Source organism: Pelecanus crispus, chromosome 1, assembly GCF_030463565.1.
Source record: "Pelecanus crispus isolate bPelCri1 chromosome 1, bPelCri1.pri, whole genome shotgun sequence".
In the NCBI taxonomy this organism is placed as follows: Eukaryota; Metazoa; Chordata; class Aves; order Pelecaniformes; family Pelecanidae; genus Pelecanus; species Pelecanus crispus.
Genome location: NC_134643.1, coordinates 203,606,479 through 203,632,404, shown reverse-complemented (window position 1 = coordinate 203,632,404; position 25,926 = coordinate 203,606,479). Strand labels below are relative to the sequence as shown.

General features: G+C 42.3%; 1 protein-coding gene across 1 annotated transcript in view; it reads right to left on the bottom strand.

Moving 5' to 3' along the window:
• FLT3 (fms related receptor tyrosine kinase 3) overlaps window positions 1-22,548 on the bottom strand; it is a 30,644-nt gene extending 8,096 nt beyond the window's left edge. The window contains 15 exon segments of the mRNA XM_075720289.1: window positions 757-861; window positions 951-1,083; window positions 1,181-1,293; window positions 2,939-3,117; window positions 4,688-4,799; window positions 5,926-6,032; window positions 9,823-9,988; window positions 14,647-14,800; window positions 14,882-15,021; window positions 15,643-15,779; window positions 16,651-16,768; window positions 19,006-19,121; window positions 19,898-20,100; window positions 21,731-21,855; window positions 22,449-22,548. Of these exon segments, the coding sequence (XP_075576404.1) occupies window positions 757-861; window positions 951-1,083; window positions 1,181-1,293; window positions 2,939-3,117; window positions 4,688-4,799; window positions 5,926-6,032; window positions 9,823-9,988; window positions 14,647-14,800; window positions 14,882-15,021; window positions 15,643-15,779; window positions 16,651-16,768; window positions 19,006-19,121; window positions 19,898-20,100; window positions 21,731-21,855; window positions 22,449-22,548 (2,008 nt within the window).
• Window positions 22,549-25,926: the final 3,378 nt, after the last annotated feature.

Below are 25,926 nucleotides of genomic sequence, written 5' to 3'. Positions count from 1 at the left end.
ACAAATAGGAGATGAAGAGGTGGATGGCAGTGCTGGCTGGAAGGGACTGTGTGGGCACACAGGTGAGCAGGGTGCCGATGCTGCTGCTGACATGAAGCTCATCCCATTATGTATCAACAGGGTTGTGCTACTTGGGACCCAGTGAGGCAGCCTTCCTCCTCTGCTTGCTGCTGGGGAGGCTCACTTCTGGACACTGCTTTTTTGAGGGGTCAAGACAGTTTGGAGAGAGGCCAGAACAAAGCAGCAAGGAGGATTAGAGGTTTAAGAAGCATGACCCATAAGGAGGGATGGAAAGAAATTGCTTTGTGTCATCAGGAAGAAAAGACTACAGGAAGATGTGCTGGAAGTTTTGCAAACAAGTGAGCTCAGACACATGAGGCAAAGGGAGGTGCAACAGCTAGATAGCACTACAAGAAAAAGGGACCTTACACCTAAGTCCACAGAGTCACCAAAGTGACCAGCAGGCTAATCTGCGCTATGAATTTGCATTCATCCTCTTTAGAACAGAGCAGCTCTGTCCTTCCGCACACAACACAGATCTATGACGTGTAGGACAAAATGCCACATGCTGCAGGAAGAGGCACTTCAGCAATACCTTTCCAAACTGAAACAGAATTTTCAAAACATTTTGAAACCAAGCATTTGTGAGGTGTAACTGCTACAAGTCTATATATAAAGGGATTTCCAACACCACTTCTGCTTTGGAGACGCTAGAATACATCACTGCTTGCAAAAGGCACCCAGAGTTTATCGTACCTTTTAGCATTTTGACTGCAACCTGGACTGAATCTCCTGCATTGCTAATTCCATAAGCTGTTGCATTCACCACTTTCCCAAAAGCCCCAGAACCGAGGACCTGTCCTACAAGACACAATATGTCAATATTATTTGCAGCTGCTACAGCACAGGCTACTACTCCAGCATTGTGGGTTGCTTTGTGGACTGCTCACCAAATTCCAGATTTTCCCTGGGAAATTCCCATTTGAGATCATATTCAAATTCTCTGAAGTCGATGTAGATGTACTCATTATCCCGTGGGCCTATCATCTGAATCATTTGCAACTGGCTTTCATATCTAAATTGCTTTGGAAGAAAAAAAAAGTGGAATAAATGTTAGAGAAGAAGAAACAGCCTGGTAGGAACAAAAGAAGAAGGGGCAGGTATTTATGTTTGCTTTTACCTTTTTGTATTTATGAAAAATGAATACAAACAAAAAAACCATCAATAGGAGGAAACATCCAACAGAGACATAGAATGCAGTGTTGTCTGGAGGGGAAGAAACAGCTCCTGCAACTTTAAAAGAGGTACACATTACTATCCACTGAATCAGAGCTCATATGTACAGCTAAAGGTGCAAGGAGAACCCACAGTGGCTTCATCAGTTCTGCCAGTTTGCAGTCCTCTCACACCTGAACCTCCTCTGCACGGGGAATGAGACGGAGCCATGTGCAAAGCAAGGAGCTGGGCAGGAGGCATTAAGTGCTGGGTAATTCTGATATCTGTTTTCATTCCAAAAAAATGCTGCACCAATTAATATATCTAAGTGCACAGAGGTGTTGGTGTGATCCATAGATTGGACATTGTGAACATAAACAGGAATAAACAATTCCTCTTCTCATTGCGTCTCCCTTCTCTCCCTGTACCTTCCCCCAAGCAATGTATGTCAGACACCGAAGCATGAGTTATCAGTGGATGGGCTGTATAAAACCTGCTCTGAGCATTGCTCTGCTGCTCAGCCAGAAACTCTCTTAACAAGTCAAGACCGTACTATAAGGTGCCAGTGGGTAAGTGAGTGTTACATGAAACCTACCATCATACCCTGGTAGTTTCTAAGGGCATAAGTATTACGCTTACTTTCTATTGTAATTTCAACATAAATGTTCAAATTCTATCAGTGGTTACAGCTTCTGCCAGATGTAGTCAAAAGCACCAAACAGCTTGTTTATCCATGACAAAGGAAATCTCTGTACTGCAAATATCTGAGTGCTTCAAAACATTTCCCAGGTGCCGCAGCATGTTCCCCGTAACTGAAATATTTTGCCCTATGGGACGTAGAAAGTGTTACAAGTATAAAGTGCATGGACAAATAATCATATTGATTTTCTCATTCAACAAGGAAAGAGTCTCTTATGTTCCCTACAAGAAGAGAGACTGTACAGTGGTTCCCAGAGCAGGGCTTAGCCTTGGTACTGGAACAGGTTGACCAGAGAAGTTGTGGATGCCCCCTCCCTGGAAGTGTTCAAGGCTAGATTGGATGGGGCTTTGAGCAACCTGGTGTAGTGGAAGGTGTCCCTGACCATGGAAGGGGGGTTGGAACTAGATGATCTTTGAGGTCCCTTCCAACCCAAACCATCCTATGATTCTATGATTCTGCCACCTGGCTACAGCAGTTTAAGAACGCCTCTCTCCCAGTACTCGCTCCTGCTTCCCAGACAGGGACTGACCCTTGAGCGGGTCTGTTGGCTCAGTCATGCTCTTGCTCAGGCCTGCAATAACCTCCATGGGGTGAGGAGAGCTCCCATGGGCATTTCTGGCAGCGCCACAGTGACCTGTAGGAGAGGAACACGAGCCAACACCTGCCACCAGCTACCTAAGTGGCTTCAGCTCCTCCCAAAGTTGATGCCTCCAGGTTTCATGTAGAGATTACTAAAAGGAAATAAAAAATTAGACCCCAACATTGCCATGGCTCCATCCTGCACCTGCTATTCATGTGAAATTTCCACTTATTTTAATGAGGGAGGCCCCTGCTTTGGGACCAGAGAAGAGAGACACGTGTCTCCCATTCACCCACCATTTCTCACACTGTATACACCCAGCACTTGTGTTTTACCTGCAATGCCACTGCATTGTCAGCCATTTCGTCAGATAAGAAATATTGGAAGTTCTACCATGCCAGCTTTAATTGGAAAACCTGTGCTAAAGCACTGGCTTAGGGTACCTGACAGGTTAATGAAACTCTTTTCGCAGGCTGAACCGGCAGAATTGTTTGCACAGCACTCGATAGAGAAGCTTGTTGTTGTCTCCTTTACATCTAAAGCACTGCTTGAAATCCATGACCCCAGGGATCTCCTCTCTGGCAAGAAGCTGTGAATCCCCTCAGTGATTTCTTCTGTACAGCTGAAAAAGAAAGGAGACCAGTTCTGATTTTTGGCTCACAGTGGCATTTTCCAAGGGAGAAGGTGGGATGTTTCAAAACATACCTTACATCTGTGTTGGAAGGGAGGGAGGGAGGGATAGATGGGCTTGGTTTTTGTCACTGTTAGAGTGAGACTTCAGAGCAGTTGCCAGTCTCATTTTTTGGTGACGGACATGGTAGGGTCAGTGGGAGGTGAACTGGGCTCCCTACCTCCTACACTGGGCTCACTCCCACTCTCCACCACTGCCCTGGCAGGGCATCTACACTCCCTGACCTCCGGGACCTCCACCAGTTTCACAGCTGACCCAACCCCCACTACCGCATCTATTGCCACTGGTTTCACCTTTACCTCAAACACTCAAAACACCGAGCAGCCTCAAATCAGCCGCTACTAAAACAATAAATACAAAATGAACCGACAGTAAAAGCTTTAACTCCTTTCCCTGAAGGTATGTGATTTCAACCACGAACTTTCTCTCACTCAAGATGGAGAGCATCTACCCTGTATTAATGACTTATTTAAGACCAGATATGTAGAAAGAGGGAACATTATACTCAAGGGAAAGAAAGACCACACAGAGATAATTTTGACTTTTAGCTTTTCTATCATTCATCAACTTACTGCCTAATTTACTCTCCACATAAATAAATGAGGAAGAAAGTAAACAAGTAAAATTTATTCAGCTTGACACATTGTACTAGCTTCTACATGTGGAAGTTCCCAAGAAAAGGAATGTCACAGCATTTTCTTTCCAGAAAGCTGTTTTAAGGAGTATTTTAAACTCACTAGCTGGATGTTTTCTTTCGTCTTCCATTTCTGCACAAACAGATTGATGTTAGGAAGCCTTTTCAGAGGTATGGATGAGAAAATGGTCTAGATAATTTTTTTATATCTAGTTAGAATACTTAAAGCTTTATCCACAATCTTCCAAAAGATGATTTGACCCAGTATTCTTCTGTAACGTGGGATTATTAGTTTTTTGGCACATCTAAAATAAAAGCTGCAGAGTTCATAAGACAGCTGAAAGCTGTTTCAGCATCTCTTGAAATTTTAGGGCCTGACTCACTGCCCTAAATAAATAGAGGAAATGGAAACACTCTCACTAACTTTACTGGAAATACTCTCACTGACTTTACTGGCTTTGGTTACAGGTCACTGTAACAGCTGTATTAACCAAAGCTTAACCAATTAATGAAGCCCATATTAACCAATGCATTCCCTGAATGCCCTCTAAGTTTGACAGGACAAGAGAAAAAACTTTGATTGGACTTTGTAACTACCAAACTGTTGATACAAACCCAGTGGGGTTTATCTCAGCGTAAAGACCCTGAGATACAGATCTTTATAGACTTCATTTGATGCCAATAAAATAATTGAAAACTTTCCCTAGTTTTGGTGATCCAGTTGCCCTGGAGTGGGCCACCCTGTCCCCCTGTACAAATGGTTGAGGGTGCATTTTACACTTAGTTTCTTACAGGCCAGTCTCATTTAACTGAGGATACCTCAGATATGGTCTTTGCAATGAATCAAAAAGAGGGAAAATTGTTTACTTGGATGAATTTAGTTCAGGACAGTTCCTCCAAACCCAGGATGAGGCAGGGTAACTGTCAGCGACGCAGGAGATCTGCTTGAACAACAACTGCATCGTTACTTTGGGCTTTCCTGCAACAAGATAACGCAAGACAATTTCTGTCAGCACTTCAGTAACAAAAACCTTTATCTTTATGTGGCAATGCTACATCTGCCAAGACCAAGATCTGCTTCTGTGTTTTCAAACTATCCCACCAACATGTCACTGTGAGAGCTGGGTGCAGCTTTCAGTCCTCTTTCCTGCAGCCCCACACCTTGGTTCTGTGGAATGGCAGTATGGGCAAGGCAAGGGGAGCAGCCACTTCTCTTACGGGCACAGCCAGACCAAAACAGTGGCAGAGCCGAAATTAGAAGTCTTGACTTCTGCTTTTCTGACTTGGAGCAAGCAGTCAGCCCTAGAACTCTCCTGATGCCCCCATTCTGGGTGTCCGGCTTGTACAAAATGTGCGTGAAGGATCCCTGTATAAATAATAAATAATGCTCCTACCAGTGAGAGCAAGGGTGAGATGCTGCAGTCATGTGGCAGAACTGAGATAACCAAGAGCACCAGGCAAGACTGTGCGTGTGTGCAAATCATGGGCAGGGGCATATGAAGCAGCACAGCCCTAACATATGTGTCACACACCAAAGGGACCCCAGACTAACTACATTAACTCACAAATGCCATTAGAAAAAAAATTACATAAACACACCATAGAAAGCTAACACCTGATGAGGATAAGTGTTTTCTCTCTCTGTGTATCTCATGTGGTCTCTACAGCAGTCACATATATTCCGCCTCTGTAGAGTTAGAATACAGTCACTGTATTTTACCGAGCTCCTACGCTTTGTGGTTTTCTTAAGAAGCATTAATTTTCTCACTATATGACTAATTTCTCATATTCTGTCCTCTCTGTTTATGGCAGACTAAAGGGAAGAAAAAAAATTAATAATTTCTTCCTCCTTCCTTTGTTCTCCATCCCTAGCCAACACAAAAAACGTCACCCAGAAGCAGCTGGCATCCTTCTCTGACCCAGTGCCTGGATTTCAGTAGTGCAGCACAGATAATCACATTTTTGCCTCATGCTCCTCCATTTTTAAAGATAAATCTATGTAAATGAAATGGGGAATACCAAGGGGAAAGCAACTTATTAGTTCCATTCCAGTGGCAAAATCCCAGACTTCGCCATACCTTCACAGGGATTGTTTTCTCACTTACTTCTCACATACAGAGTGAATTTTTTTGTCATGACCGTATCATCATTTTCAGCATAAAATACATATATCCCAGACTGGTGCTGATGGTTGCAGAACTTTGACGAAATGCTGTGGAGCAAAGAAAAGACAGGAAAAGGACAAAAGACTGACTTGAAAAATATTTTAAATGTAGTCAAGACTTATATATACGTTCAAAACAATTCAACATCTTCTAATGAGGAACCCAGACTAAATTATATTTCATTAGAGAATATAAACCCCAGAATGTAACTGTTTTGACAAAAGGATTTTTTTTTTCCTGCAGTATTGATTTCATTCTGCAATTTTCCTTGTGGTTCCTGGAGCACATGCGGGCTGTCAGGCTGTGATTTTGTTATCAGTCCATTGGAAGTCAAGGTATATAACACATCCTGGCACAGATGCTAAGATGTGCAAAGGATCGACCTCTCTACTTTCCAAAGGATTTTGATGGTATTTTCTAGCTGATATGATAAACAGTATTAGGAAATAACAATGACAGCTAGGATCATACAAGATAAACCTCTCCAAATGGAAAGATGTGACAGAAACTCAGAAATGAGATCATCATCAGAAGTTTATTATCAATGAGACAAAGCACCAAGCATCAAGATATTTCTGCAGGAGGAACGCCAGCCTTCTACTAACCCCTATGGCCATGGCAGCAAACCAAGACCCAAACCATGCAGGAAGTGACTTGTGACAGTGGAAATGGTGAGGGAGGGCTTTACCAAGTCCCTGGGCAGAAGCTAACAAGGGAGGACTGCAGAGACTTAAAGATTCCTGCACGACTGACCTGTTGAATCACTGGCTTATGGGGCATGGGATGAGGCAGGGAGAAGGGAATACAGCATCTTACAGTTTTAGCAGACTACTCAAGGAAAACTGGGTAGGAGGCCCTCAACTCAACTTTAGTGGTAAAGGCAAGCAGGCATATTAGGGAGTTTGAGGCAGACAGAAAAACGACAGCATATACCAGTAATTTGCAAAGTAAGAGAAAGCAGTAATGAGCTTGAAACAAGAAATCTAGATAACTAAAATCAGGGTGTTTCTCATTAAGCAAGATACATACAAAAACTAAGACACCAAGTATCACCTTGCGACTCTAAAGCAAGAAAACTCACACTGAAGCCGATGGCAATTTTGCCTTCTGACTACGGCAACACCTCCATATAGTTATTGACTTTTGAATGTCTTAATCTGAAATGGCCTTAAAGATGTCCCTGAACTCAGGGACTTTTTAAAATCAGACCCCTTTAAAGCTGCCTCAAAATGGATACTGAAGACAGGAGAAACCACAAATAATTGATTGCTTTTGAAATCCTAGGTCTGAAGGATTTAATGAGAAAATAACTAAAAAAGAGTGTCTTTGATACCTGAAAATATAAGGCGATGCGAGATAAATATTATAGATTTAACAGAGGTCATTCTGTGTATGAAAACTCATTTGCTCTTAGGAGGGAAGTGAAAATCAGCAGTGTGCTAAAACAGAGAAACAACAAAAGCAAATAGAAAATGGAAATTCTGAAGGAATCTCTGAAAACATGTAAGGCCACTGACAGGAGAGATGAATCCTTGGGCCTTGAAATTAAAAGCTAAAGAGGGGGACAGAGTTAATTAATAAAATTTAATATGATCTATAATCAGGAGGAACAATTTGATAATGAAATGGCAGAAATCGAAAAAAAGAAAAACAGGAAATGAAAAAGGATATGAAAGGAATAAAGTAGAAGTGTTGGGAGATGGGATTACACAGAAGTCAACTAAAAAATGCAGTTAGACCCTCAATACGTTAAGGTACGTGATGACCTTTTTTGTTTTATTTTGAGAAACCTTCTGCTGTAAAATCACATTGAAATCTGCGGTGCTACAGCTTGTAGGCAGAATCTCCTGACCTCCCTACCCCTTGTTGCTTCTGGGGACTTCAGACTGTATCTACCCCTACTCTTTTTCCTCAGGTGAGACGTGTCTATCCAATGCTAGTAGTCAGCCGAAACTGGACAGCTGTGGGGGGTGTTTGTACAGAAGAACGTACTTGTCAGATGAAATAATCACCAAATTAATGTATTTTTCCCTCAGTTGTATTTTTCCATAAAATAAACAGAATGGTAAGTAAATGCAAAGTATAACTAACTAAAATGAAAATTAAAAAAAAAAAAAAAGAAAATTAAAAAAAGAAAAAAGTATTTAATCAACAGGATAGTCAACGAATGGCTGAGTTGTCTGTTTGAAGAGGTGAGGCGGCCGTGACCATGGCTCTGGCCGGCGTTGGGCTGGCTGCGGCTGAGCCAGCCCAGGATGCGCTGCTCCAGGGACACGGGCTGGACTTTCCCCTGCCCGGCAGGTGGTGATCAGCACTCAGCAACCACCACTGCTGGCTGCAAAGGCTATCGGAAGTGACTCATAAATCCCAGGCCACCAGCAACTGTCCCTTACTGATTGCTGAGGGTTACCGAAGCTGTTTCAAAAGTTCTCAAAACTGTTATTGTTGGCCCAGTCCGTAGCACCTTATTATCTGGCTTGAATTTACACCAGCTGTCAATCATCCAAGCAAAACTGACTCTTACTCTTAGAAGCAGTGAGAAGAGGTCCTGGACATACCAGCTGCAAAGCACATCAACTTGGCATTATCAGCTGGAGGGAGGTACCTATTGCACAAGGATAAGCAAATGCTCATGGCCATCCCCCGAGACCTCATTTCCAAAATCAGTCTTGACCACAAAGAACAGATCTGCCTACACCATGTCAGGCCCTGCAGATTAGTCACCAACACCCATCCAATGCTGTCAAAGTTTGCTGACAGCCCTCACTTTATCAGCAGGGACAGAGTTCCTGTGGCCATTGCCAGGAGATGACAATTTACTAATCTGAACTGAGCTGTCTCTGAACCTCATGAAGGTCTGACTCCAATACACTATCTGATGCAGATGAAAAGGCCAGACTGTTGCAAAGATGACTTGACATGCTAGCTGATAAAATCGCATGCACCAAAATACTAAGGAAAAAGATAATAAAAAGTGTAGTCAAGGCTGTAACACAGTTTTATGCAGTTGCTAAGAGAGGTTTTAAGAATGTGAGAAGAAATCAGTGCATTAACTCCTGCCTAGGTTCTGCTTGGCTAAAACTTTAAAAGAGCAGCTTGGCTTTATCTTCATTGAGGTGGATAAGAGCTGTTACCTTGAAAGCCATGGGACTACTCTGAAAGAAACTCTGAAGGAAATTAGATAATGTTATCAAGAAATTAGAAAGCCTAGGGAATGGAGAAAACATTAGCCTTAAACAGGATTCATGCCAGAACTTCATTGTAGGAAATAACAGAAAAGGTAGATAACTAACAGGTTTATTCAAAACATGTTTTGCAGCAGCGGAAGAATACATGACCTGGGTAATGAGCAGAACGGTATGTTTCTGTGGCACAGGCAGAGCCGAACAGATCTAACGGTGGCCTGGGAAACTACAGGGCCCTGGACTTGATTTGAGCAGTTTGAAAGACACTGGGAACATCATCAAGAACAGGATGACACAAGGTGAACATGTAGAACTTGTGATCCAGTATGAAAACTGCAACAGATCTGTAACTGAGAAAGTATGTCAGAGGGAAATGGAATGGCAAAATGCATATAAACTAAAAGGTTGCTGGATGCATAACTTACCAAAGGATTTATTATAACATGGAGAATAAAGTGATTCTAGAGGTTATCTACATGAACTGCTGTTGAAAGCCAAAATAACGTTTGAGTGGCTTTTGTTAATACAGCTTCATCACATGGCCCATCCACATTTTAAAAACACAGACTACAGAACATGGACAGTAAACAGTCCAAAGGAGATTTAAAAAGGAAACATTATTATACCAAATTATTCCAAAATATTCAGGTACCTGCGTCCATCCACACTGTAACTTTGTTTACATGGAAATGTTTTTTGGGAAAATAGCCACATGCATCTAACTGGTGGATATGCTGTAAAGTTAACTTCGAAGCAAAACTCTTCCTCACCAATTTCAAAATCTTCTTTAGAGTCAGTTATATTGATAAATCCCTTTTCTGGAAAAAAAAAAAAATTGATATTATATTACAAAGACTGGACTGCTTAATGAAGTAATTTTGACATGTGTATGTTTTTTGTTTTGGTTTTCACAAGCAAAAGTAAGCACCATTTTACATCACAAAAGCTATCATGTTAATCAAAATAAGATAATGCTTCAAAATAGTATTGAAATTACGTCCCTGTGTTCAGCTGCAGACAAATGATCTGAGCCTGCTGAAGTTGCATATTTGGTCAGACTAGAGCCCTTCTAAAATGGTCTGACATTTCTCCCCCATCCACCTTACAGAGCTGCAGGGTCAACAATGCCATTATCTGTTTGGTTTGGTTTAGGTTTGTGTTCCAGGTGTTAATAGATGCATCTCCTGGGTTTCCTCTAACAGGGAACAAAAACAGCTGGCACCACCAGCATAATCAGATGTTGATAGTGGTTGTTTCTCCTTCCCTGAAATGAGCTGAAGATTTTCCAAATTAATCTTGTAGCTGCTCCTTTATTTCTCCATCTATATTAGACATATTTGATGCAAGACAACAGCAACATGAAAAAGTGTTTTGAAGATGTGCGTGAACCATGAGCTGCTGGTACCTGCCCTGCTAGGGTGGGATTAGTTTCCCCTAATGGAGCTGCCTGAAGTTCAGTGACCCACCTAAACTACTTGTTTGTACCTCTGATAAACTCAGTGGAATGAGACAGGGATGTCCAGATGTATCCCATCCTAAAATAGAAGATAACAAAGATGTACTGAACTGCTTCTGGAAATATCTGTTTCTTGACACCGACTGTTGAAGGAACCAAAGTCATTGCTGGGGCTAGATGTCATGTGAATTGAAAACAATCCCACCCAAGGAGACTGAACAGCAGATGCATGTGGGAGGAAGCTGTCCTAAAGGCATCAGTGGAGCTAGGATGAGCTCTGTAAAAATCACAGAATTGTATACATTGGAAGAGATCTCTGGAGATGTCTAGTCCATCTCCTGCTCAGAGCAGGTCTAGCTAGATAAGGTTGCTCAGAGCCGTGTCCAGTTGAGTTTGGGTATCTCCAAGGAAGTAGACTCTGCAGCCTCTGGGAAACTTGTGCCAGTGTTTAATCAGCCACATGGTGAAAAACTGCACTGTAGAAATATTGCTGGACTGGGTTTTTCCTTTTGAGTGTTTTTCTTCTGGTTGTAACCCTATATTCTGCTTGGCGTGTTTTATCTCTGTCTAGCTTACTGGTTTAAAAAATACTATCTGGAAACTCCCATATAAACCACAAAAATTTCAGTATTTTAAACAAAGAAGCAATTCCTTTCATGACTGTTCTCCTGCTTTTTGATATTAAAGGCTTATTGGTTTTATAAATTGAACCTTCATCTTTTGAATGATCTTTTGGACCTCATCCTTCCAGCTGGAAGGTCATCTCTGTGTGTACTGTTAACACCACAACCGGCCAAGAGTAAAGGCTTTCTTGAGAGTGCACACAAGGACCTTGGAGCAGGGTATGCCATTTCTCTGGAAAACAACTCAGAAAAAGTAGTTTCTTCCTTGAAGGGGAAAGAAAATAGCACATTATTGTTTGGCTTATCATTTTTTTGGCAGGTTTAAGTGTATTTCTGCCAGAGAAACAGTGAATGTAATTATTCAGTAATGACAGAGAGGTGGGATGAAATTCTTGAGACTGGAATCAAAGTTTTCAAGTCTCTGTATTTATCGTATTTGTGTATTTGTTGCTTTAAACCTAACATGTGTTGAAAAATAGCATCAAAATTGCACAGTGTTAAAAATTCCTTATTCAACACTGGTAGAAATTGAGCATAAGAACTGCGGAAACAAAGAGCCTTGGCAGCTGCAGTTGTGGGCATGATCTCTGTTGTGCTTTAAAGTGGCCCAACCACCCTGCCTGACTTGACCAGCTACACAAGATGGAGTAAGTTGGTGAAGTGTTGGTGAGCAAAGAGCAAACCAGAGCTGTCTGGCTGCAAGGCGTTATTAGAGATTAGAAGACCACTCATCAATGTAGTTATGCTAGCCAGGCTCCCCAGGCAATGCAGTATGTGCCAAACAAATCAGTTTTCTCTTGGTTAAGTTACATCATGACCATTCCCAGTGTAGCTATGGGTGCTAATCATGCACAGTGATGGTTTAAAGGTAGGACCCTGGTCATTTCAGAAACTGCTACCCTATGACATGGACAACTGCGTGAAATCTGTACCTGTATCACTGCCAAAATTGAACCTGGGATGCTAGCACAAATTCACACCAACAATGGTTATCATTAATACATTAGGCTAAAGGCTGGGGTGGATCAGAAGCACAGGATGTCCCTGTATAACCTTGGAGAGAGAAACATGGCTGTTAGCTAGGTACAACAACATCCCCCCATTTTAATCCACCATAGAATCATAGAATCATAGAATCGTTTAGGTTGGAAAAGACCTTTAAGATCATCCAGTCCAACCATTAACCTACACTACCATGTAAGTAAACAAACAGATTTCTTCATCAGCAAAGCCAATGAGCCCTCAGAATTTTTATTGGCATAAGGGGTATTAAGGAGGGTACAGACAATCATTGTAGTTTGGTGTACCCCAGTCAAAAAATACCCCACTCAGAAATACAGCCTTCCAGGGACAGTGGCTCAAATATCCCCTGTTAATGTGACACATACTCATACCTCATAGTTCATGGATCCAAGAAACCACTATTTCTGAACTGGGCACCAGTATTGAGAAAGAAGAGGACCTTGCCCTACCTCTACACTACCGCCTCAGCCCTACCTTCCTGTTTACTAAGAAGATGCGTGCAGAAAAAATGCCCAGGTATCGTACTCAGTTATTGTAAATGACGACAGAACTTCCTGCTCAGTGGTAGGCAGAAGCTGAAAAGAGGATATTGCACTGGGAAAGTAATTTCTGAAGAGACTGGGGTAAGTATTCTCACTTCCTACCATTCCTAGCCTAGGTGTTGTAAACTCTGAAAGCAACTACATCTAAGGTCAAACACGTGGTGAGTGCTTCAGAGCACCTTGTTCTCAGGGCTACATATTCCAACTCCAGGTACACCAGTTGGAAAAATACTCCTAGTGCCTACTCCAGCAGCATGGTCCTAACTACAGCTTTCCTTTTTATGCCTTACTTCCAGACATACCTATTTGTATATTATTTCCAGCTGAGAAACAAAGTTTGCAGTTGAGGCTGCTCTGGACTAACTTCAACACCGCTGGCTTTTAAACCAACATGTTGCTTAAATAGAATGAGGTTTCCTTTGGTACACTTTTGCTTTTTTAAATTTTCAGGCCTTGTGTAGCTTGATGTTAGGAGGATGGTTCCCTTCAGTGCCTGGAAAGCAGGAGACATGCAGAACAAACAATAACACTGGAGTAGTTGTCTCTAGTTTCAGGTTTTCCTTCAGATCCATCACAGCTGCAGCAGCACTTCTGCATGGCAGTTTGACAGCTCTGTCAGCACTCGTTATTCATCATCTCTCTGGGCTTACAATCTCCATTAACACAAAAGCTTTCATTTCTCTTCTGCTACCAGCTCCACAGATTTCAGAGCTAAAATTCTTCCCCAGATCTGCTTTCCCATAAAAAATTTGGCAAACTCAGATGGCCACTTGTCAGTCACTCCCCCACCATAAGAGGAAGCAGTCATTTCTCGTTTGTTCTGGGTTTTGGGTTGGAGAGCCCACCACCAAGAACCTTCTAATTGTTTGATTCCTTCCTGGCACACCCAGGTCAGGCCTGGTACAGATTTGCTATCTGCTTTTTTTCTGTATAACAGCAACAAGCACCTGAAGGGACCATGCAAAACAGCAGAGCAGAGGCCATGAGAACCTCTGCCTTACCTCCCCACCTCCGAAGGTGCAGCAAAGGTGGGGTAGAGGTGCCGTACGTGGGTGAAGGGAGATGGAGTGGGAGAAAGTGGTCAGGAGGAGGCTGAGGCCATGGCTGCAGCTTTTCAAAAACCATACTGGAGACACAGCAGGACAATTCTGTCTCACATTAGTCAAAACCAGTCACTGATCGTTCCGGACTCTGGCCAAACTAATACATGGAGCATTAATAGCAGAACACACAGGGCAGGTCATGCATTTTATATTCTTGGGCAGCTCCAGAATGGTGTTTTCTGCAGTGCTTTAACTCTGCTTTGCATCTGCTCCGCAGCTGCCTACATCTGAGTTGGTGGCACAGAGAAGGGCTACACAACTACACTACTCCCCCCTGCCCAGGAAACCCAAGGCATTGGGTCCTCTGGGGAATATATAGCTTTGAGTCCCCACAAAAAGCCACTATGGCTTTGTGTCACACTGGCTGAGAGTCACCTACAATAACATCAGATGAATCTCAGCCTGCGTTTCTAGACATACCATTGAAACAATCACATAGACTAGACCTCTAAACAGTGCCATTTCATTTCACTTCTAAAAGCACTCTCTTTTAATGGGAATTATTTGAAAAGCAATATAAAGAAAAGGTTTATTATCTTCAGGTACCAGAATGACAGTTCAGATAATCTCTTGGCTTTCCTGGACTGCCAGTAAGTGCAGACAGAATTTTTCCTTAGAAAAGGAACTATAAAACATACGCTGCATACCTGCAAGCAAAGAACTGCCACATGGAAAACAAAGCAAAACAACCAACAAAGGGACAAAAGTAATACCGGGGGTTGGAATTACCTAAAACTGTAACCAAAGCAGTTTGGTTCAGATGAACTGTAGAAGAACAGGTGTAATGTCCACTATCACTTCTTCCTGCCGCTGAAGCAAACACATACTGGATCCGAATTGCCGAGCGATCGGTTTGATATTCTAATCCTCCAAACTGACGATCCTAGTTTTCAACACAGATTCCCATTTAATCAGCTGATAGTGCCCAATATTACCTATTTTCAAATATGCCCTGTCTTCTTACCTGCTCAACTTCTTTGTTTTCAAAAGATAATTTTATTCTGAATTTATAATTATGGTAAACAGCTCTGCATCTGATCAGCAATGGTTCCCCAACTTTAAGAAGTAATTCAGGTAAAGGTGCTGCTTGTCTCTCATTTAAATCTACAAAATCAAAACATTGTCACTGAAGCAACAACTGTCACTTTGCCTGGAAAAATGCTCATTTAGATCTACATTTTTTCTTCTACTGTTGCACAGACATCCATTATTATATTGTAATGATAATTAGAATTTGGGAAAAATACTCATTGATCATGAAATCAGTAAATTTGATGGATTTAGATGTCTAAAACCAAAGTTTGTCATAATTTACAAGATATCTATAGGGCACAGTTCAGAACACAGTTTAGTTTGGGTCAGGTTTATTTAAAAAAACAGACAAACCTACCTGAATTTATATACTTATTTATAATTATTTATAAATTTATATATTTAAGAACACATTGAAGAGCATTTCACCGCAACACGGTCCTAAAAGCATGCAGAAAAAGATAATAGTTATTTAGAAAACGTAGAAGGGCAAGATATTTTTTACAGACACCACAAATAGCTATTAGAATTTAGGGTTTAAACATGAGACAGAACAATCATATTCACTGTCAGATTTGTTCCAGTGAATACAAACAAGTAGCTTAGCCCAGAAAGCGTACTCAGATGAGTAGGGCAACTAACTTCAGCAGCAGGATCCAGCTTGCATGTAAGTAAACCTTAGAGGGAAATTACCTATTGTAAAGAGGCTGGTGCATTCTCTGCCCAGGTCATTAACTGCACAGCACCATATATAAGTTTGAAATAATTCATGTTGCACCTTCTGTATGCCATCTACTTCTCCAGTGTCTTCATGCATTTTATCAGGGCAACTGCAATTACAAGCACAATTATTCATTGTCTCATTTGGTTAACCTCAAGCAAATAAATCTGATAAGTCTCCAAGCCATGAGAATATGCAAACAATAGAGGGAAAACTGGATCTTACATAGCTGAATAAAAAGGAACTATGAAAGGTGAAGATAAAATAAAAACCTCAGAGCTTAGGCAGAAATATGAGCTGAAATGACCTGAATATGCTTAGACTGGGTCATAGATAGGTAATGCTGTGACTAAATTCTGGACAAGAGTGAAATCATAGAGGCTGAGCTTTCACACCACATCTCTGAATTCCTGGTGGTGGGAGCTGCTGCAAATCCAGCAGTCACTATGAGACCCAGATCACAAACTGCCACGCTGCAGAGAAAAGCATTATTCCCACTGTTAATAGAATCAACTTTATATGTTAATAGAATGGAAAAAAAAATAATATAGCTCAGAAAATTGTGATTCCATGTAACATCTTCCCAGCTCTAATTCATTCACATTTCCAAAAAATGTGAAAAACTAGAGGGAAATGAGATACCTTTGATTTGCTCCGGTGACATCAAAACAGTAGAATCTGGAATAACTTTTTCCAAGCCAAGAGCTGAAAGTTTCCAAACGAGCACAACAGCCAAAATTTCAAAGAAAAATATGCTGCAGTCTTCCAAAAGTGGATCATGCAGACACAGGTTTTCAACCAGCATGTGGGTATGCAGCCCGGCAGAGCCTGTCTCCAAAAATTCTGACACAAAAGCTCATCTTCAGTTATCTCCCTAGCTCACTAGGCACACTAAGCACTACAAAGTCTCCTCCTTTTTCTTCAGAAGATGGTAAACTTTCAGTCTAGAGATTCAACATGCATATAAGCATACACCATACCTCTTTTCAGGTGTTTTGCAAAATATCCACTCCAAAGAGGGCTGGGGGTAGCTCTCAGATACGCACTCGATAGCATCTGATTTTTCCCTTTTCCTGAAATAGGGTTTGCCTGGTTTCTCTGTTAAAAATCATGCAAATATTTAGGAATGTAGAAATAATTTTGAAACAGTGTTTTGCTCATTTCGTAGTACATGAAGTTACAGAGCTGTAATTTGTTTCAGGAGGTTTCGACACTGAGGGAATAGAAAATGATTCTGCCCTAGGGATATTGTGGGTTGGTCTCACAAGCTTTTCAGCCTTGATTGCTAAATGCACAGCTTCCCCGTATCAAAGGCCTGCCTCTACACACCAGAGAGAATAATCCTGAGACTGATACCAAAAGGTGTTAATTTGCTGTGGTTGCTATTCATTTCACTGGGCAGGAGCACAGATACCTTTCAAAATCACATCCCAAGCCCACGGCCTTCGGTGGAGTATCTGTTGAGACTACAAAGTCTCTACACAAAATGGGATCCTTGCATACTACTCAGTCAGATCAGATACACGATGGAAAAACAAAGGGTGATAATGACTTCTGATAACCAGCAGCCTTCTCTATCCTGTATCTGTAACCCAGGGGGAAAAGGTTCCTAGACAACTCTCAGTCCCCTGAAGCCATCAGGCGCAGGCTTGGACTAAACACAAAAATTTAATGTATTGACTCAAAATGAAAAGCACTGAGTCTGGTTTTAGGTCACCTTACAATGAAATTAGAGCTTCCACACAGAAGACTGACATTTTCTTGAGAGTCCTACTTCCATTGCCTGCAAGGTGACATGCTAAGGTGAAACTAATACTTCTGGCTTTTTAATTTCTTTCATTTATCTCTTATAAGCTGAGCCTAGAAGGTTTTTTTCACCTATAGAGATTCACATCTCAGTTGAAGGGTTCACATCTAGCCTGGAGGATTTTATGAGAGATGTAATTATGATATTAGATTCACAGGAGCAAAGAGAATGCAATCCAAGCAATTGATATGGAAAAGATCTTTATCGAGACTGTTTCGAACTACGCTTGCTTGCACATGTAATATCATTTTTTACTTCTAAAGCCTAATTGATATAGTAGAGAAGGTAATTTTTAATTAAAGATTTAATACCCTGTCCCCTCAATGAAGCTGTTAAGATTATAATTGAGACATGCAATAGGCCTTCAAATAAAACAAGGAAAGACTGGAGGTGACACCTCTGACACCTGAAAGAGAAAAAAATCAAACAGAAGAAATACTTTAAAAACAAATAAAGAGGGAATAAAAAATGCCAGTTAGTCACAGTTTATTAAAAACGAGGCAAGTAATGGTGCGTGCTATTAAACCTGTCTCTAGAAGGGTTTGGTCCTAACTTTGCCCATCTTAGCTGTTTGGATTGATGTTTTGCTTTCTTTTCTTTGAAATTTCTTTTACATTTTTTAATTTTATCTTTAAATTTAGCCCTTTCCAGACAAAATAATATGGTATTTCTCTTCTGTTAAAAAAATCATGTCAGTGTGGGTCTTTTTTTTTCACATGTTCTAGGACACGCCTACTTAGAAGCTTGAACTTTGTTGGATGTCTCTTGTGTGGTCCTTGAGAAAATCCAATCGAATTTGCTCCCACTGTGAGCCTTTCAAAAAGTCACACCTCGCACATGCTCTGTCATAAGCATTTAACAGCAGTTAAAATCTCAGCTTCTTACGCACCCTTGTCCTGAGCAGCTGCAGTACTGATGCGTTTTACCCTAAAACGCAATAAACAAGTAAAGGCTGGCACTGAGAAGAGGACCTTGTCTTTCCCCTTCCCTCAGTGGTGCCTCTTGCTGCCCACAGAATTGTGAAATGAAAAGCTGCGTGTGAAGTGCAGAGACCCAGCAGCAGCCACAGGCGGAGAAATGGCAGAGTGGGACAAGGTGTGACTTTGGAGTGCCAGAGACCAGACTATAAAAGGGACACCCTGATCTGATCCAGATAACAGCCCAGCTGGCAACACTGAGAATAAATAGTTTAAGATGCAAGCAAACAAGTCTAGCCCGGAGCTTTGCAAGCACACAAAAGCCACCCTCAATTTGTCCCTCTTGGCCCAGGGGAATCTCTCATAGGGGAGAAGAGGGCTGCCGTGCATTTACATCTTTATTTGTCCTTTTGCATGGTTTATTGACTAATGAAAGCTGACTCTCACACAGTCTGTAGTTTTGACTTCAGTGTCTGAAGACAGCCCCGAGTCCTATGCAAATCTAGGAAGATGCTTGAAATGCAGCACAGGAGATCTTCATTGCTTTGGCTGAACTTGAGCCTCTCCCCTTGAACTGATGGAGTGACCCCTTTCATCTGAGATATACTTACTTCGGATGAGAACAGGCACAACTACTGTGTAGTTGCAGGTTTTACTTATGATGGAGAGGGTGTATTTTCCAGCTTGTGTTTCTTTTATTTGCGAAAAAGCGAAAGACGTAACATATCTAGAAAATTGAAAATAAAGCTGTATTTGTTATCTAGAAGGTGATATGCAGCAGGCACAATAAAATGTTAGCTCTTTAGCTCTTGCAAAAAGACTTCAGAATATTAGTATTCATTATTTACGTAGTGCCCTTCAATCTGAAGTGTTTTCATCATGTATCTTCCTACACAAGCAGCAGGTAGGAACTTAGAACCACAGGTACCCAAGTACATGCATAACACCGAGCATTGGGAAGGATGGACTTCCTGAGCTTAGGACAGCTGGGGAGGTCCACAGGGGAATGCTGTACCTACAGTCCCATCCCACATGTTTTGCAGGGCGAGGCAATAATCCAGCCTCAGGTTCCAGCCCAGGTTCAGCTGTGAGAATGAGGGTGCTGTTGCTGGTGCAGTGTGACCCTAACAAGTCATATAATTCTCCATGCCTCAGTTTCTTTCACTATAAAGTCATTATATTTGCCTCACATGAGCATTTCAAAGCTCAAATTGATCAACGTCAGAAAGTCCCTGGAGACCCCCCTGCATGACGCTATACAAATTAAAAGAACAAGCTGATTTCAAACTATTCTTGGCTTTAAGGTTCATATGTGTATATGTGTCTAAATGACAATTAGCAATGTGCTGCCGGGTGACAACAGTTAAGAAAGATTAGAAGATTTAAAAAGATAACACATAACATGAAATTAAACGCAAACACAGTCACAGAAAATATTCCATTTGCATCTTAAAAGAAATGATCTCTTAAAGGTTCTTTGATGCAGTACATCCTCTGACTTACCTATTCTCTGAGTCCAATGAAGGTTTACAAGCTTTGCTCTCTTTAAAGAACCAAAAGCACGAAATGATCTCTGAAATGTTCATGACCACTCTTAATTCAATATCTTCAAACACATTGACTTCCACATTTTTAGTTGGTTCATAGATGTTCTCTGTTCCTTGAGAATTCAAATAACACCCCAGATCTTCCAAAACGTTAGAAATCTGCAATGCAAGAGGACAGATTGTTATGTACTTATTATCAAATAGCTTTATTTGCTTTTTTGCATTGAAATATTTTTAAAGGATGCTTTCATAAATTAATAATGCCTCATAATGCCCAAATATGAAAATATATATACTGAAATAACACCTTCATCATACCTTCATTTTGTTTGTTTTTGGTTTGGGGCTTTTTTCATTTCTACTGTTGAAATTCATAAATATGTTGAATTTTACTGCAGGAGGAAACACCACAGGATTCCTATTGAATTAATTAATTCTGTTCTCTAGACAGACATCAGAGAACAATTTTAGCCAGAAACATGACAATTTCCCTTAGTGATATAGGCTATTCTTTACTTTCATTTTTGTTTCCTTTCATGTAGAACCATAGGAAGACACAGAACTATAATACAACCTTTCTGTTTGCGACCTCCACACAAAGGCAGGGCCAGAATATTTTTTTTTTTTTTTAGCATCCCACTGCTTGTCATTGCATCATCTGGCTAGACTGCTCCACAACTCCTTGGGGGCTTTACTAGGCAAGGAACGTTTGGGCTGGGTGCTGTCACACCTTTCATTTCCTCACCATTGCATACAGCTAAAAGAGAATCGCAAACAGAAAGAGAATATTCTACAGTCATTCTGAAACCCACCGATGGACTAATGAGTCTCTAAGCTTAGCTGCAGCAAAGGGTGGCAAGTAAATGGCTCCGTCTGAAGAGTAGCCCTAAGTGTCTCCCTTACTTTGGTGGGTGTAAGTTTATGGTGTAAGTTTATGAAAGGACGGAGTTCATTGCATCCTCTGCCCCACCCTGTGCTTGGCCAGTTGGTTCTTCTCATTCTTTGCTCTTTCTTTGTCCCTTCCCTTGATCTGAGAAGCATCTAGAGATAACAGCCATATTCTGCTTCGTCTGATACAAGGACAGCACAGCTTTAACTGGTATACCTTCATTTGTTATCCGAATTACTGAATTATTTGTCCAGGAATGAAAAGGGTTTCATAAGACTAACTTGAAACAAAAATCCTCAGGAAATATTTTAATTGCAGGTCTCAGCTTCTTTATAATTTAGTTGCACACCACCTCTTCTTGGCCTTCTGCCATTTCGAGTCAGAAGAGAAGAAAAGAAAATCATATTTGATTCACTATCCGGCTTTTGTGTCTCAGTCAAGGTTTAGACCAGGCAGGGATTTATGGGCTTTGGTGGTGGGAACAGAGGGAGATGCAGCTTCCCCACTGGTCCCAGCAGCCGTGGCATACACACACCATGGCAGACCATCAGTTCATACCATGGCCTTGGCAATCCCATCTTAAGGGCACATAGTTTTTTGCATTGATACATTTCCAGCAACATTCAGCAATATTCAGGTGTGCTGGTGTGAGACAGCATCAAGGCAGGAATTAAAAAATCAGTTTTAGAGAAAACTGGTACTTACCTATTTACAGTTTCAAAGTATGAATTGTGATATGTATTTCCTTCTAACCTTCTGTAGTCATATTTGGCCTAACCCTGATTATTTTGACTGTGACATCCCCACAGCCTAAAGGTTTAGGGTGTTGTAAGCTTCTGGGAAGGTATTTCTGGAATGGACAGGAACATTTTTTAAGCAACATATTCTCTGTTAGATTACCTTAGGAGATACTGATGTCCTTGGTGTTCCTGAACCTTCATCCTTCTGGCTGATAAACATACATGTAATCTCAGATGTATTTTGATTCATTGCAGAAGTGAAAGTAACTGCTGTCATAACAAGAACTGTAAAACAGAAATAGAAAACAAATGTAACCATGTCTAGATCTCTGCTCAGGGATAATCATTTTAGTAAAAATAAAACCCAACAAAACTGTAGAAAGATTCCATCCTTTTTAAAAAAAAGGGAAAAGGAATATGCAGATATATCATGTGCATTTGCAAGCTCTGCATTTGTGCATTGAGGCAGAGTAGAAGCACTATTCGGAGAACCTTTCAAAACCACAGATACAGCACACTTTAGAAGTCCCATAATATTGCAAAAAATGTCTAAAGACAAAAGCCTCTACATGTTATGGAGGCTCCTTTAGAAACCACATTACCAAATGTGGCTCCCTCTTGCAGCTCACTTCTGCACCAGGGTCTCTGAACGGGTGCTGCAGCACCAAACCTTGCAGCTGCAGGCCAGCATTTGCCCATTGTGAGCCGGAGGATGATAATGGACCACCCTCCCACTGGCACTAAGGAGACGTCCAGGCCAGAAACACTCCCCAAGAACCTCTCGCTGCTGCTCAGAGCAATGGCAAAATAAAGTCCTCCAGCTTGCAATGGAAAAATAAAGTCTTCCAACTTGCCTTTAGAGCCCACACTCAGCTCACCTGAGGACTCAAGATCTAGCCTTCCCTTTCCCTTCTCTCCAGGACAGGCTGTATTTGATCTGACATACCGGACACCCTCCTGAGCCTTCCTGGTGTGCATGTGTCCACACCAGCAGCTCACAAGTGAAGTCCAGGTTAGATGTTTCTTCCCTTGAGCTGCCATTCACAGCCTTGTGCTCTTTCCCTTCCAGGAAGCAAACAAGGCAGCAATTCCCACTATTTTGAGGAAAGCAGATGCAGAAAGTGGAGGGCAAGGAAGACTAAGCCCATGGCTTTCTCCTGCCTTCTCTTTTGTCCATACCTCCCTGGCTCTGTCAAGCCCCAGGAGCCTATACAGCCAGGAAGGGCAGCTCACTTGCCAGCTCCCAGCCCTGGCAGGAGTAGCAAATGCCATTTCTCCTTATGCATAAGGAGCAGTGTGGGAAAGCTTCTGGTGCCTTAAAGGCATCATCTCTCTGGAATGCTTCATATAAGCCTTTCTGCAAGGACTTCAGCTTGAAAAGTCACATTTTAGCCTTAAAGGAGCTATATAGTAAACATGCTGCCACCATTGCACATAGACAAAAAAACCCCAGAAGTAAGACTGCACAGCTGGCAGGGTGAAATGTCTCTGATTTCCATTAAGTCCCTAAAGCCAGCCCTCAACAGTACAAATAAAGACTGAATCATAAAATAACATCTCTCTCCTAGTGACCTGGAGAATTTCTGCCTTGGGGTCTTGCTTTTTTGCTTTTTTTTTTTTTTTTCCCCCCTCAGCTCCTCAGATGTTTGGACATAAAGCAAGGTGCAGAGTTGAGGAAAAAGGGTAAATATATCAGGAAGTGCTTGAAGGATGGAAATGAATGAGACTGGTTCTGCAGGTGATGGAAGGAGCAAAACTGGAAGAAGGAAGAAATGAGTAAGAGTTACTGCCATCTCCTCTTTGACATTTGTGCCTTCTGGAACTGCCTGAGCTCTAAGCTGGCAACACTTTGACAACTTCTTCTCAGCCCTCTTGGCAAATGCGGATTAAGACTGAGTCTTTCTCCTTCGGGCACCTAACGTACACTTAATTTTGAGTGCCACCTTTCCACAGTATACACAGGCAATGGTCTGTTTTTGCAGACCTCTGAGGAACATCCTGCCTGTCTGTCTGTGATCCGTAAGAAAGGCAAACCGGACTTCTTTGTGGAGACATGTATCTCCCTCCATTGGCTATAAAGATGATGTTGGCACTTCTTGAGACAGTAAGTGCCAGAGGGCAGCTGAAAGATTGGTATCTATACCAAGCATGCTGAATTCCTCCCCATCGATGCAACCCAGGTTTCCAGCCCTCCCACTAGCCTTTCACCAAGTCCTTCTCTGCTCAGCTTTCTCCACTTCTGTTTGTTTGTTGGCTGCTTTACCTTTCACCCTTTTCAAACCAGAGACCATCTGACTGGCTGTGCTGGTTTTGGCTGGGATAGAGTTAATTTTCTTCATAGTAGCTACTATGGGGCTATGTTTTAGATTTGTGCTGATAACAGTGTTGGTGTTTTAGTCACTGCTGAGCAGTGCTTACACAGAGTCAAGGCCTTTTCTGCTCCTCACACCACCCCACCAGCGAGCAGGCTGAGGGTGCACAAGAAATTGGGAGGGCACACAGCTGGGACTGCTGATCCCAGCTGACCAAAGGGGTATCCCACACCATATGGCATCATGCTCAGCATATAGAGCTGGGGGAAGAAGGAGGAAGGGGGGACATTCAGAGTGATGGTGTTTGTCTTCCCAAGTAACCGTTCCACATGATGGAGCCCTGCTTTCCTGGAGATGGCTGAACACCTGCCTGCCTACGGCAAGTAGTGAATTAATTCCTTGTTCTGTTTTGTTTTGCTTGCGTGCGTGGCTTTTGCTTTCCCTATTAAACTGTCTTTATCTCAACCCAGGAGTTTTCTCACTTTTACTCTTCCAATTCTGTCCCACATCCCACCAGGGGGGAGTGAGCGAGCGGCTGTGCGGTGCTTTGTTGCTGGCTGGGGTTAAACCACAACAGTTCTTTTTGGCACCCAACATGGGGCTCAAAGGGTTCATGATAACAACAGGTTTGATTGGAATGTGCTAGATTGAGTTTATAGCTGTTACTGCTGTTTGCTATTAATCAGCAGGCTCCTGTGCTTGCCATGGGGCTTGCTTGCCTTACTGTATATTAGAGTCTAGTGCTCAATAGTGGCTGCTTTTTGCTTTTGCTGCTTGCTGTACTGCTGTACGGCTTATCATCTTACTCTGCTGTGCCTGGGGACATACTGATAACAGCAATGGTGATGTGCCCAGGCTGGCAGATGGCTGGGGCATCGCTGCTGTTTCTGTGCTGCCATACTGGACAGGCTGGAACTCCAGTATGAACACGAGTCAAAGGGACTGTGACCTGTGGATGAGTCCACACAGGAGCAGGACACCCCGAAGCGTCTGTGACTGTGGTTATGTCTGTGCCACAGCAGGTATACCTCTGAAGGGATAGTGGCCCAAGGGTAAGTCCACACTGGAGAAGGTACACCTTGAAGCATCTGTGGCTGTGGGTAAGTCCATGCTGCAGCAGGTACACCTCGAAGCATCAGTGGCTGTGCATGAGGTCATGCTGGAGCACCTCAAAGCGTGTGGCCATGGATAAGCCCACGTCAGAGCAGGTACACCCCTGGAGGGACTGCAGTCAGGAGTAAGGCCACGTTGGGGCAGTTTTACTTCTGAAGGGACTGTGGCTGTGGGTGAGGCCACACTGGAGGAGGTATATCTCTGAAGGCATTGTGGTCCGTGGAGAAGATCACGCTGGACAGGTGCACCTCAAACCAACTGTGGCTGTGGATAAGCCTATGCCACAGCAGGTACCCCCCTGAAGAGACTGTGGCTCATCGATAAGGTTCCACTTGGAACAGGTACAACCCTAAGGGACTGCAATCTGTGGATAAGTCCAAGCCAGAGCAGGGGCAAGGGGGGGAGTTCATTGCAATATTAAACCTAATGGTCTGGTCCAAAGGGGCCGGGGTGGAGAATGTAACAGAAATACCTTTAAATTGTTGTATTCTGGGATTTGAGTTGCATGTTATGGGAATTACTATAGCAAGAACCCCTTGTTGCTAGCCGGGCTAGGAGCAAGGGGAGGAGGGGAGGAGTTCATTGCAATGTTAAACCCTATAGCCTGGCCCAAAGGGACCAGGGGTGGAGACTATGATAGAAATACCTTTAAATTGTTGTAACCTGGGATTTGAGTTGCATGTTACAGGAATTACTATAGCAGGAACCACCTGAACCAATGGAGGAGAAGCCTTACAAGAAGCAGTGCAAGTGCAGTAGCGAGCTGACCTGAGCTGGCTTTGGTGCCCAGTAACTCCACGCAACACACTACCTCTCCTGTCCTGAGTGACCACTGTAACAGATGGAGCCCAAAGTCATGGACTAAATGAACTCAATGGACATTTTGTGGACATTTTGAAGACATCTTATAGGCGTGGTCCATAGACTGGTG